We start from the raw sequence: 12,213 nt of genomic DNA on the forward strand, positions 1-12,213 counted from the left end.
AATTGTAAAAATGTACATTAATATTTTTTTGTCTTTTTTCGGTCATGTCCTCAGTCTTGTTTCTGAGAATTTGTGTAGGATATTTTAACAATCTGAGGAGGAGTTTACACATACAATTACAGAAGTCATAGTGTTTTTTAAATCTACTTCTGGTATTCTTTATATTTAGCATCTTTAAATGTGCCTAGTGTTAAAATGAAGGGATTAAGAGTTCTCCGCCAAATCTCTGGCAGTTTGGAGAACACATTGATATAAAACTTTATGTAGGGAACTAAACAGTCAAATAATTAAATATAATGTAAAACATATACTTCTTAGGGGCGTGAGGATGTGCGACCTGACCTCAGTACTTCTAAAATCCTGGCTATGGTCGTGTTTCATTGATGTTATATAAAACCTTTGGACTACGGATACTGTAGCCTCTGTGAATACACGTGAAATATGAATAGAATTAACCTCTAAAACTCAATAAATGACTATCAATTAATATCATTTATGGGTATATTTAATGAGATGTAAATCAACAAGCATCTATTGTGTCACAGAAGAGGCGGACCACAGTTCGCTGGGTACAGTACATCAGCATTTATTCCATGCAGTTGTTTGCTCTGATTTTATTCTCCCAGATACCCATTGCACTGTACACTGGATAATACAGGAAACCGACAGGATTGGTTGATCGTAATGCCATTCAACAGGAAAGGGAGTTGGAAATGAGAGTAACAAAGAAACAGATGTTTGATACATGGGATGAGGCAACATGATGTCTACAGTTAGAGACAATTTCACAGAAATTCAGATGTAAGTAACTGGTATTTTGATTAAAAACGAGAGGAAGGGATCTCTGCAGAAGTACAGAAATCGGCATCACGCGTGCCTTCAGGCTTAACGTCTCATTTACCCTGCTGTGACAGTCCACTGACTGGCTTTTGGTTGTACTAGAAGTTTTTTTATAGCCTTTATTTCAAGATACAAAAGCTTTAGCAACGCCTGATGTTTCTAATTACTGATGTTAAGTCTGCTTAAATCAATACTTCATGATCTAAATGATGAATGGTCCCCTGCAGGGTCACAAAGACAAATGATGCCCATGATATGACAATGCTTTTGTTCTCCCATACAAATACTGTCCTCTTCCCATACCCATTCATTGTGCTTCCTTTAAATAATACTTCTCAGGAGAAATCATCTAAAGCTGCCTGAAATCAAAAAGAACACCTTACCAGTCATTCATAATAAATTAATTCAATAATCATGTAGGCCAGCTACAAAGAAAAAAAAAAAACAAGAATCAAAATTAAATTATAACAATCATACTTCACAGGATATATGCAAGAAAGACAATGTTATTAACAGCTTGATCGGATTACCCAGTCATTACAATACACTAGGTTATTTCACACGTACGTAAACAGAAGGTTGAAGGAGGCTCGACGAAAGGCAGCAGCTGCTTTCGGTACCAGGTGTAAGCCTTTCCAAAGCTTTCAAGCAAAAGGGTAATTGATCCATCAGTACAGTTTTAGATTCACCTTGTGCTACTCGGTTTCTCATGACTCACGCCCTCCTGCAGTGTTCAATACTGATGTAATACAGATGAAAGAATTTCCTGCTCATTTTCAACCAGTCGGGGCTGGTCATCAGCGACACAAGGCTCTGTCAGAGCTGTGCGATACGTTACAGAGAGAGGACGGAAAACAGATTACATTACATTTTACAGATGTTTATATACAGGAGTAACTAACACTGAGATGAGGTTGCTGAAAACCAAGAGCAGCGTTATTGCTCCGCGGCCTCGTCTCTGGCTTATATTCCTAACCTAGAAACACTTGAGCTAACATCTTGACATCATCGTTAAATTCAACCCTGGCTGGCTATTTTTTTTCAACCGCAGAATCATTAAGGTGGATGACAAACACTCACTAATGGGGATAAAAATAAAGCTCTCGCAGATGCAGTATCCCTTTTCAAAGACAACAAGACAAAAATAGTAATATTGCTTGGATTCTGGGATTTGGATGGTCATGTGAAACATCAGATAAATTACCTTAGGATCAATGGAGCCAGGACCTTTTACACAACACAAGGAAAAGTAAGTCATTGTAACTGTCACCATCTAGTGGCTGTTGATATATTGCTCCTGCTCTCAACTGGCAACATAAAACCTGAGCATGAAACCCCCGGAAAGTTCATAAAAATGGGACAATTTAAAAATATATATGCTGTTTGACACTTGCTGCTCTCTAGCCACCAGTCACTGTGTCTAGCCAGCTAGACGCCCCGCATCCCGAGCGAGCAACTTCTTTCTCACCTGAGCGCCAACCTACATTATTGCCGTTTTATTACACTACAGCACAGAAAACAACTATTATTTTTGGACATTTGCGTATCAGACAGTAGAAATTACCCTGCTAGAAAATGGTAAAAGTGAGGCGCCGCACCAAGTGATTTCAAGAAATGGGATACTGCACCTGGATTGCAACAAAAACGCTCTACATAACATTAAAGTCTGTTACAACAATAAAGGGTTGAACATCAAGGCTATCTGTAAGACCTATTTTTTTTTTTTATATTCCTGTATGGTCCATAGTATGTGCCACTCCAAGACTCCTACATAATTGGTCCAGTCCAGTTTCTCACAGTCCTCGAAACAATCCTGAGATGAGACTTGAAACTGTAATGTCTAATGGAGAGGAACGGGCTTTGTGTTCATACACACACACACACACACACACACACACACACACACACACACACACACACACACACACACACACACAAACACTCACACTCACACTCACACTCACACTCACACTCACACTCACACTCACACTCACACTCACACTCACACACACACACACACACACACACACACACACACACACACTGATAACTCCCTAAACAACTCTGGTCATGACATCTGATTGATGATGACAATGACGTTGGCGTGTCTTGGAGAAGGATGAGCTGGATCACAGAGGAAGAGTCTCTTTTTTTTTTGTTTGTTTTATCTTCTCCTCAGCGGAGTCTTCATCTCTGTTGCTCTGCTAGCTCGTCCGCTTCATGCAGTCTTCTGGCAGCGTTAACGTTTTTGCGAGCTGCACAGGCATGCTTGGACAGTTCAGCGGGGATCCTGATGACCGACTAGAGACACATGTAGTGTTTTCTAGGGAGGGATGGAGGGAGGGAGGGAGTCCGGTTGCGAGGCAGGTTGTTCATGCTGGTGTTTCATAAGCTCCCTGTTCCCCACTCACTATGGTGGGGATGGGATGGAAGTTGGGGAGGCCGTGTACTGGGGCTCTGCACTGTAAACTCATGATAAAGCAGGTTGAGGGGGGGGTCCTTGTTGGTTGGGGATTTCGGTCTAAAACAATAAGACGCTGAGAGCCAGATCAAAAGGCTTGTAGTGACACTCCTTGTCTGCGTCAGTCACCTGAAAAACCAACAATCGCAGTAACTCCACACTGCTAGTTATCAGCCTCAGCACTTCATCCTCCTTCTCATCATCCTCATCATCATCACAACACACACTTAGCCCATGCTCAGTTTCAAAATGTCAGTTTTTTTTTTTTTTCTCTGTTCAGATCAGAGAATTTACAGATGTCCTGAATTTTCCTTCAAAACTCAGACAAAAATAAATTATGAATGTTAAACTATCTACTGTACATTATCATTCAAAAGGGAATCCCTGCCATGGGTTGCCTGGATGCTGTGCTAGAGATGAAGGGGGGATGGAGGGGATGGGGCTTCATGAGGGGAAGGGTAGTTCTGGGAGAGATTGCATGGGGCTTTGCTATAAGGAGCTTTGTTTACAATGTCGTCCTCTTATTGCTGTATTTTCTGCAGGGCAGAGTGGGACACGATGGCCTCCAGGCAAAAACAGAACCGATCCCTGGGGCGGTTTTCACCACGAGGAAGGAGCCCCGACTTTGTTGTTTCTAATGGTGGCATCGGAGCACTCTGCTTCTGACGAATCACAGTCTGAGTCCCCAAACTGTAGTGGATTCTGGGAGAATTTTTTTTTAGAGAAACGACAGATTCAGTATCAGACAACTGCTTTACAACACATATTTATAGCCCAATTTGTCATACATTTGGGAAGGTGGTACTCGGAATTTTTAACGATCAGAGATGGGCCTCAAGTTACAAAAGGTGGAGAACCCCTGTTTTACAATCTCAATTTTATCATTTGATTGTTGCTTGCATGGCTAAAATTACAGAGCTAACATGATGGGACCACACGCATCCACGGTACTGACCTCGTAGCTGTGTTCGTCGGAGCACAGTTTCCCCAGCGAGATCTGGGTCTTCACCCTGCGGACGGCGCACTCCTTGTCAGAGAGGCCATCTGACTGGGTGGAGATGTCGATGGGGATGTCCGGTGTGTGCGACAGCAGCTCGTCCAGGTGTTCCTCCTGACTGGCGCTCAGCCTCTCCAGGGGCCCGCTGTGGGAGTGGTCGCTGGTGTTTCCCTCCTCTCCATCAGACACCGACAGGTTCTCTGAGCTGAAAGTGGAGTAGGACTGGAAGCTGCTCATGCAGCGATGAGGTCTGTGAGGGAGCAGAGGAGGAATGAAAAATGTTGATGCTGATTTAATCCAGTTAGTTTAAAGTCTGCTTCACACCTGGTCCACTGTATTTGGGACATGTCAGTATTATTATTTTGGTTATGATGTGGTGAATGGTCAGTCATTTTCTTTTGCCGCACCACATGATGTAACAGTGTTACAACACAGTGAAGGTCAGGGTCGAAAACTTAAAGCTGGGGTAGGCAGTTTTCTGGAAAAGGCAAATAAAACGCCAGAATTTGAAAATACAGACCGCCTCCTGCAGCTCTCCCCTCTCTGTCCTAATCTCCCTCCACCAGACGAGCACGCGCTTCATACAGTAACCTGTACGAGTACTAATCATTGATTTTAAACATCATCCCCATCGTGATAGTGATCCTGATGCCGTTTTTATAGCGGCAATTCTATAAGAATTACCGTTATGTTTTATTTGCAAATTTGTGGGCCTGTAAAGCCCAGACAGAGGTGTACTGGAGACCTTCTTCAGGATCCCGAAGATAAACTGGAAAAGACAACTAAGACCAGAAGGGCCAAGAGGGCAGATGACTATTGAGTGTGTATTTTTTCTTATAAGCTGTTTTGTTGAGTTGCCTCTTAGTGAAATGCTGAGCGAATTTAAGTTGGGCTTTTATTGTGAAAGGTAAATATGGAAGGAGCGAACAACGTTGACAACGTGGAAAATAATGAAGTTGTTGCCGTCTTTGTTGATGATAGTTCGGACTATAGAGCCCCCATGTTTTTATTTTATCACCTGCATACAGTATATTTATAGGCGTAACTTGGTTACACTATGTTTTAGCTGGGCATCATATGCTTCTCTGTCAATATAGCATGCACTGAGGAATTTATTGCTTCAGTGGACTTTTACCATCAGTACTGATTGGACATCCACATAAACGGTGGCAAATTTTTTCTTTAGCAACCAACTGTATTTTACCTCTGTCTCCTTGGAAACTCCACTTCACTATCAACCTCCCCCTCTTCCTCTTCAGATGACTCATCGCCACCCTGTAAGAGAAGCAATTACAGCTGTTAATCCATCATTTTACACAGTTTCCTTCACACAAACACATACTACAGACTCACTGATGTAAGGCGACCAGCTTCGCTCACCTTCCTGAGAGGTCTGAGGGTGCGGGGCAGTGCGGTGAGCAGGGTGTGAGTGCGTTGGGACGCCTCTTGTTCCTGTGGCTGAGCCTTCTTTGTGGCCTCTCCGTCTAAGGCTGGATCTTTGCTGGGAGCCCCTAAAGAGGATGCAGTGTTTTCCTGGGTGTTGAGCAGGGAGTAGTGGGGCAACTCTGGGTGGCTGGATGCAGGAGGGGTCTCCTGACAGTGTAGGCAGCCAGGGAAGGGGTGAGCCTGGCAGCAGGGACACAAAGAACCAGCACCAGCACCTGGAACAAGATTGGAGCCGGTGATGGAAGTCCGCTGTCGCGTGTCTGCATCCACAGCAGTGGATATGAGGTCAGGGCTGGAGCCAGAAACGCGGCGCTGCAGGTGGTCCGTCTGAGGACTACGGAGGGCAGCGGCGGGGCCGAAGTAGCGCAGGTTGTTGGCACAGTTGACAACGGCTTCCTCGCGGCCCTTCAGGGGGAGGAAGGGCCCCTCGGTTGGTGGATGGTGGTGGTGGTGATGGAGGAACGGCTGCTCCTGGAGAGACTGGGTGTCATCTAATGCCCCAGTAAGAGGCCTCAGCACCCCGGGGAACTCGCTGTGGCTTCCTTTACTGTTGGCCCGGCGGTGACGAGGCTTGCTTCGGTAGCGGGCTTTGCCAGGAGGTGTGGAGATCTTCGGGCTGGCTGAGAGAGGCGAAGGGGAGGGGAGAGGGTCGAGGCTGGGGATGCCATCCGAACGAAGCAGGTCTGGCCTAAAAGAAATGCATTCAGCAACATTAACATAATGTATCTACACACTGTATGTCCAATGTCTTCTAAGGACACTTCTGGCTTTACCAGAACATCTAGTAATTCATCTTATTTGACTGAGAATTGTCTTTTTTTTTTTTTACAATTAGTTGTATTCGGTTCAGACCTTCTAGTAGGGGGCATCCCAGGTTTGTGGGACATGCTTCCTTTCTTCTTGATGAGCTTCTCTACAGCGTTGGACCTGACGATGGGTCTGACCAGGTGGCGCTTATAGGTCCCGGGATATTTTTTCTCCACTGCTTGCTCTCTCCTACAGGGATGGCAGAATTAGTTTGGCGTTATATGACAGTGAACAGCATTCACATTCAGTTCTACAGAGAGTTGAAGGAAATCCTGACGGGTGACAAAATAGGTCACGGAATTGGCAACAAATCAAGAGAGGAAAAACTCAGTGAGGCTTTTTTATTTGAGTCTTTCCCGAACAAAAACAAGTAAATGCCTAAGAAGTTTAGGCGGAAATGTGGGAAAGAAATGTCTGACAATTGTTTGTGATGTGACTCAAAAATGCCCTATTGTTCTAGTGACTTCACACATAGTCTGTTCCTCTCACTAGTTGAACTTACAGTCAATTGTCTTGCCAGCCATTGTAATAATTTGAAATATTAAACATTACTGGAAATGCCTTTAACAAAGAGGAAATAGCAGTATTAACACAAGTAAAGGCTGATAATGAGGAACAGAGCAGGACAGCAGTAACAATAGCTGATGACTACTGTGATAAAGGATTTATTTACATACTTCATTAGTTCCTTCTCTCGGACCTCCAGCTGCAGCATGATGGCACTGAGCTCCATGTAGAGGTTGTTGGCTCTCTCCAGCTTCCTCTCATAGTGCTCCCGGATGTCCAGTGCGTGCCTGAGAGAGTTTGGGAAATGCAGACAAATGTTCACTTCCAACAACTTCTGCTTCAATTTCAAAACTACATCATTAACACAAAGAAAAAAATCCACGCAAAAATAATTAAATTTATTAAAAAATACACAAGTCATTTTGAAATCAGGAGGAGCTATGGATTACAAGGTGTTTACTATGGTTTTCTTTTCTTATAAATGTGGTCATGTCAACTTTCTTGCACACCTGAGTTCATCCCGCCTGCGTCGGATCAGCTCCTCGTCCAGCCTGTGGATACAGGTGCCTTCACTTTTGATCTTCTCAAAATGTTTCTTCACTTCCTCCCTCCATTCTGCCTGTAATATGATGGACACAGTCAACAATCTGACAATCCACTCTCACACACAACGCCATCAGATGACTTAAAGGAACAGTGTGTAGGATCTGGCGGTATCTAGCGGTGAGGTTGCAGATTACAAATTGTCCCGTGTGCCAAGCGTGTAGGATTGCTACGGTGGCCGACGTGAAAACGCGAATGGCCCTCTCTGGAGCCAGTTGTTGTAAGAGTAGAGTGCTTGGAGACTGTGTGTGTGTAAGTGGGAAGTGAGTGGTGAAGCAAAAGAGAAAGAGCAGCTGCGACGGGAGCGAGTAACGTTATCGACTCCGGCCCAAGCGGGAAAAGTTAAGAGTTTGGTTTGTCCATTCTGGGCTACTGTTGAAACATGGCATTGCAGCACGGCGGACTCTGTGGAGAGGGGACCCGCTCCCTATGTAGATATAAACGGCTCATTCTAACGAAAACACAACGATTCTTATTATCAGGTGATTATACACCAAAAAAACATACTTAATATTATGTTCCATTTCTGCTAACGGATCCCCCTAAATGTTACACACTGTTCCTTTAAACTCAGCACTGTGCCCAAGAGAACAATATTATCTCAAACCAGTAAATGCTGTCTATTGTGTACTACACTCATTATTGGTACACATCAACAAGTGTATAGAGTCCTGTGACTAATACAAAGTGAAGCTTATTGTGTTTTGCAGTTATAGTGCTGACCTGAGACTTGAAGTAGGTCTCCTGAGGAGCTCCTAGGATATCAGCAGCGGCGATGTCGAGGTGTAGGAGGATCTGACGAAACGAAGGCCTATTCCTGGGCTTGCCTTGCCTGGAATCAGCAAATAACAGTGAGAGGAGATTAAATGAGAACGGTAAGAGTGTAATTTTAGGCAATCCTGTGTGGTGCATTGTTAGCATTTATCTTGAAGTATAGACGCAGCACAAAACCTTTTTAACAGACGTGCTGGACAGAGATGCCATTAAACATAATATATGATCCACGCTCACCATGTTTGTTTCATGAGGATTTTGAAGCCATCTGGGCAGGTGGAGGGGACAGGAAGGTGAAGACTGTTGCTGCCAACACCCCAAATGATGGCCGAGGAGTCCACGTCTTTGTAGGGAATCTCTCCGGTCAGAAGTTCCCACAACACAACTCCAAATGACCTTCAACAGGAAAGGAAAGAGAGTCAGGTCTCACAACAGCAACATCAACAACAGATGACTCTTAAAATATTAGACTTTTATCTAAGATATATTCTGTAACTGTATGTAACTGTAACTTGTGTCATTTTAAGTACTCACCAGATGTCTACTTTTTCAGACACAGGCTCATTTCTTATCACTTCTGGGGCCATCCAGGCCACCGTACCCGCAAATGACATCTTTGTGCTTTTGTCACTGAGTTCTTTGGATGTTCCAAAGTCGGAGATTTTCACATTGTCATTGTGGGTGACCAAAACACTAAAAACAGACACAAACAGAAAGCACACAGAGTTGTTAGCAAGGTCAGACTGTTTGATTAAGAGGACCAAAAAAGACACCATCTCATACAAGTTTACGGTAGTCCTACAATAATCTATATCAACTGTACAGTAATTCAAGAGTTATTATAAAAAGCCATGTTCACCCTTTCATATTGAAGCCAAGGACTGTCAAACCGACATGATCTGGGTTAAACCGTTCAGACCGATGCCAAGTTTTTCCTGTGACATTTCCACGGGTTTTAAAAGGGGTATGGCTTTTATTTTGTAGGAAAGACTGTTACAGAAGCACATTTCTGCATCTGAAACGTCCCATTAGCTGAATGAGACTGACCTTTCCAGCACATTCAGCCCTGCTATCATTGTGCTGACTAATACAGTGTTTGGCACTGCAGCAGCATGATGATATTGATTAGAGAAACAGAGCTACAGTGTGCAGGGGATGAGACAGGACTAGCTTTTAATTCTGAGAATGGCATTTGAGTTAATGTCAGACTACTCAGAGCTGAAAAGGATGAATTGTTGTTGCTGCTGTGGGCTAAGAAATCTTAAACAAGGCTGATCAGCTTTAAGACTCGACCACAGCACCCGTGGGCTGCTGCATAACAGCTGCAAACCAAGGGAACATACCGTACTCCCTTGGAAGAACATTTTCATTTCATTTAACTGGATTTTTATTCAACGCAATTGTAAATTCTGCTCAATGGTTTTTTGATCATTTTCATAGCAGCAGATTAAACAGTGGTGAGAGTTAAACAGTTATAAAAATCAAACTGAAGGAAGAATTATAACAATTATAATAAACAAATTTGGAAACTCACTTGGGAGACTTGAGATCTCTGTGGATGATCTTGTGCAGGTGTAGGTAGTTCATTCCGCTGGCGATGCCTGAGGCCCAGTCCACCAGCATCCTGGGGGTCACTTTCCTCCCCGCCCTCAGCACCTCATACAGCTGGCCCTGGGCACAGTACTCCATGATGATGCAGTAACAAGGCGCCTGGGTGCACACGCCCCTACGGTGGACAAAACACAGGAAAGACATTTATAGACCGACGGATCCTGACAATGACGAACCCCAATGTTTCATTTGGACGCCATCAGAGCTTCACCAGCTGAAAATAACAAGACAACATCAGGTAACGTGCAAAGTCAAGTGGTTGTGGACTTACTTGAAGCTGATGATATTTGGATGCTTGAGTTTTCGCAGGTGTTTAATGTCGGTCTCCTTCTGCTCACGCACCTTCTTGATGGCCACCTCCTCATTGCGTAACTTGCCCAAGAAGACGGCTCCCTGTGCACCGCTGCCGAGCCACTGCAACTCCGAAATCTCCTCAAAAGGAACCTCCCACATGTCTGGAAACAAGTAAATTACATTATATATTTTGGCTTTTTGAACTGTATATAAAAGTCTAATTTTGAACTTTAGCGTTTTTTTTTTCCATCTAAACTTTTTGTGATGTCACATTTGCTCTTTAAAGGAACAGTTTGACATTTGAGAAATGAGCTTAGTCGCTTTATTGCTGAGTTTAGTGAATAGATTGATAACGGTCTCTTTTCTGTACGGTAAATATCTTGAGGAAAAAACACAACACTTTCAAAATAAATGTCATGTACTTTAAGTTTCCTACAACCTTCCTCATCTGAACATATTATTTCAGAATCACAGCAAGAAAAACACACCCAACATGGTTTACACTAGATATCATATTTTCTAGCCATAAAGTGCAAAAATAACGGCCCGTGTACCACTGCTATAACCGTCAAACAGTGAGTCATATGCTGCTCCGTACTCATTATGTGGTTTTGAAACCAGCGTAGAGGAGAAGCTGAAATCTCCAGCCCACTACATTTGGACATTAGCTGCCCAACCACTAGACCCAGCCCAGTTCTGTCTGACCTCGACTCGTATCCTGCAGCCTCTGTGTCCAGCCTGCGCAGGCAGCCCTGCAGCAAGGTGAGTCCACCTTAACCATGACCTCAATTCAAACTGACAGCTGTACAGATTCACCCACTGCGGCAATATGGTGAAGCTTGGGTTGGCTATTCAATTACAGTTTCAGACTACATTAGGAGAAACAGGAGGGAATCTGACATTTGTTCGGAAGCCTTAAAGAGACATTTGAATTAAACACAGAGCATTTAGTTTCCTAAAATGATGCCATGCAGAAATAAATGCAACCCAGAACTAACCTTGCTGTTGTAGCTTGTATTCTGTGGAGTATGTCTTCCCGATGATGTTCCAGACAGGCCGCAGACAGCCAAACAGCCCCTCTAAGAACCCACCCGACCCCGGCCCCGCTCTGTGGAAGTGCAGCTTGATGTCATCAGGGTGGTGGTGGTGGTGGTGGTGGTGGTGGCTCTGCCTCCCCTCTCCACTGTGGTCCACGGGGCAGTCCCCTTCTACCATCTGCTCCTCCATCCCACTGCCACACCCGCCGTGCTCACAGGAGGCCGGCGATCCGGCTTCCTCGTGGTCATGCTCCTGCAGCTGGAGCACGCTGTTGTCAAAGTGTCCACCCTCGCTCCGTGTTGAGTCCACACTCAAGGCTATGTTTGGGGGACTTGTACCCCCCAGCACTGAGTCCTCGTCCTGGCCGGGCGTCTGCAGCGTCTGCAGGGGAACGGCCAGGTGTGTCGGCGGGGCCAGGTCTGTGATAATCTGAGGAGGTAAATTGGACGGAGGGGCTTGAAGAGGCTGAGTTTGGGAGTTGGGCGAGTTTGATTTCTTCATGGTGTCCCCAGCCACGGTGAGTTTGAGCTCCTCCTTCAGTTTGCCCACCAGCAGACTGGGGCAGGAAGTCCACGAGAGCACCTCGGGGGAGCTACCCATAGTGTCGTGCATGTGCATGGGCTACCCGGTGACAACGAGCGGGGTGCGTCCTAACACACTGTGTTGGCTGAATGTTGAAAATCACCTGCAGAGTGGGGAGATGGATACAGAACAAGAAAGAGAGACAGGTTATCTAAATTATGAAGTCCACAGAAAATAAAAAATGCATATTAAAATAAATAACGGAGTTAAATCCATTTGGATGATTGTAGACACCTCTGATGCAACATAAACA

General features: G+C 44.6%; 1 protein-coding gene across 3 annotated transcripts in view; it reads right to left on the minus strand.

The window, feature by feature from the left end:
* Positions 1-561: 561 nt before the first annotated feature.
* The window catches only part of map3k13 (mitogen-activated protein kinase kinase kinase 13), a 35,186-nt gene continuing 23,534 nt past the window's right edge, over positions 562-12,213 (minus strand). For 2 of the 3 annotated variants that reach the window (XM_074659528.1, XM_074659527.1), the window contains exons 2-14: positions 11,339-12,063; positions 10,318-10,501; positions 9,970-10,161; positions 8,970-9,128; positions 8,673-8,831; positions 8,385-8,493; positions 7,568-7,677; positions 7,229-7,345; positions 6,597-6,740; positions 5,679-6,432; positions 5,503-5,573; positions 4,257-4,548; positions 3,003-4,003 (exon numbers count right to left, since the gene is read on the minus strand). In XM_074659528.1, coding sequence (XP_074515629.1) covers positions 3,902-4,003; positions 4,257-4,548; positions 5,503-5,573; positions 5,679-6,432; positions 6,597-6,740; positions 7,229-7,345; positions 7,568-7,677; positions 8,385-8,493; positions 8,673-8,831; positions 8,970-9,128; positions 9,970-10,161; positions 10,318-10,501; positions 11,339-11,996 — 3,051 coding nt within the window. In that variant the 5' untranslated portion in view covers positions 11,997-12,063 and the 3' untranslated portion in view covers positions 3,003-3,901. Of the gene's footprint in view, positions 2,782-2,891; positions 4,004-4,256; positions 4,549-5,502; positions 5,574-5,678; positions 6,433-6,596; positions 6,741-7,228; positions 7,346-7,567; positions 7,678-8,384; positions 8,494-8,672; positions 8,832-8,969; positions 9,129-9,969; positions 10,162-10,317; positions 10,502-11,338; positions 12,064-12,213 lie in introns of those variants that run through there. The other variant, XR_012597168.1, reaches the window with a different exon arrangement.

Source organism: Sebastes fasciatus, chromosome 14, assembly GCF_043250625.1.
Source record: "Sebastes fasciatus isolate fSebFas1 chromosome 14, fSebFas1.pri, whole genome shotgun sequence".
Classification (NCBI taxonomy): Eukaryota; Metazoa; Chordata; class Actinopteri; order Perciformes; family Sebastidae; genus Sebastes; species Sebastes fasciatus.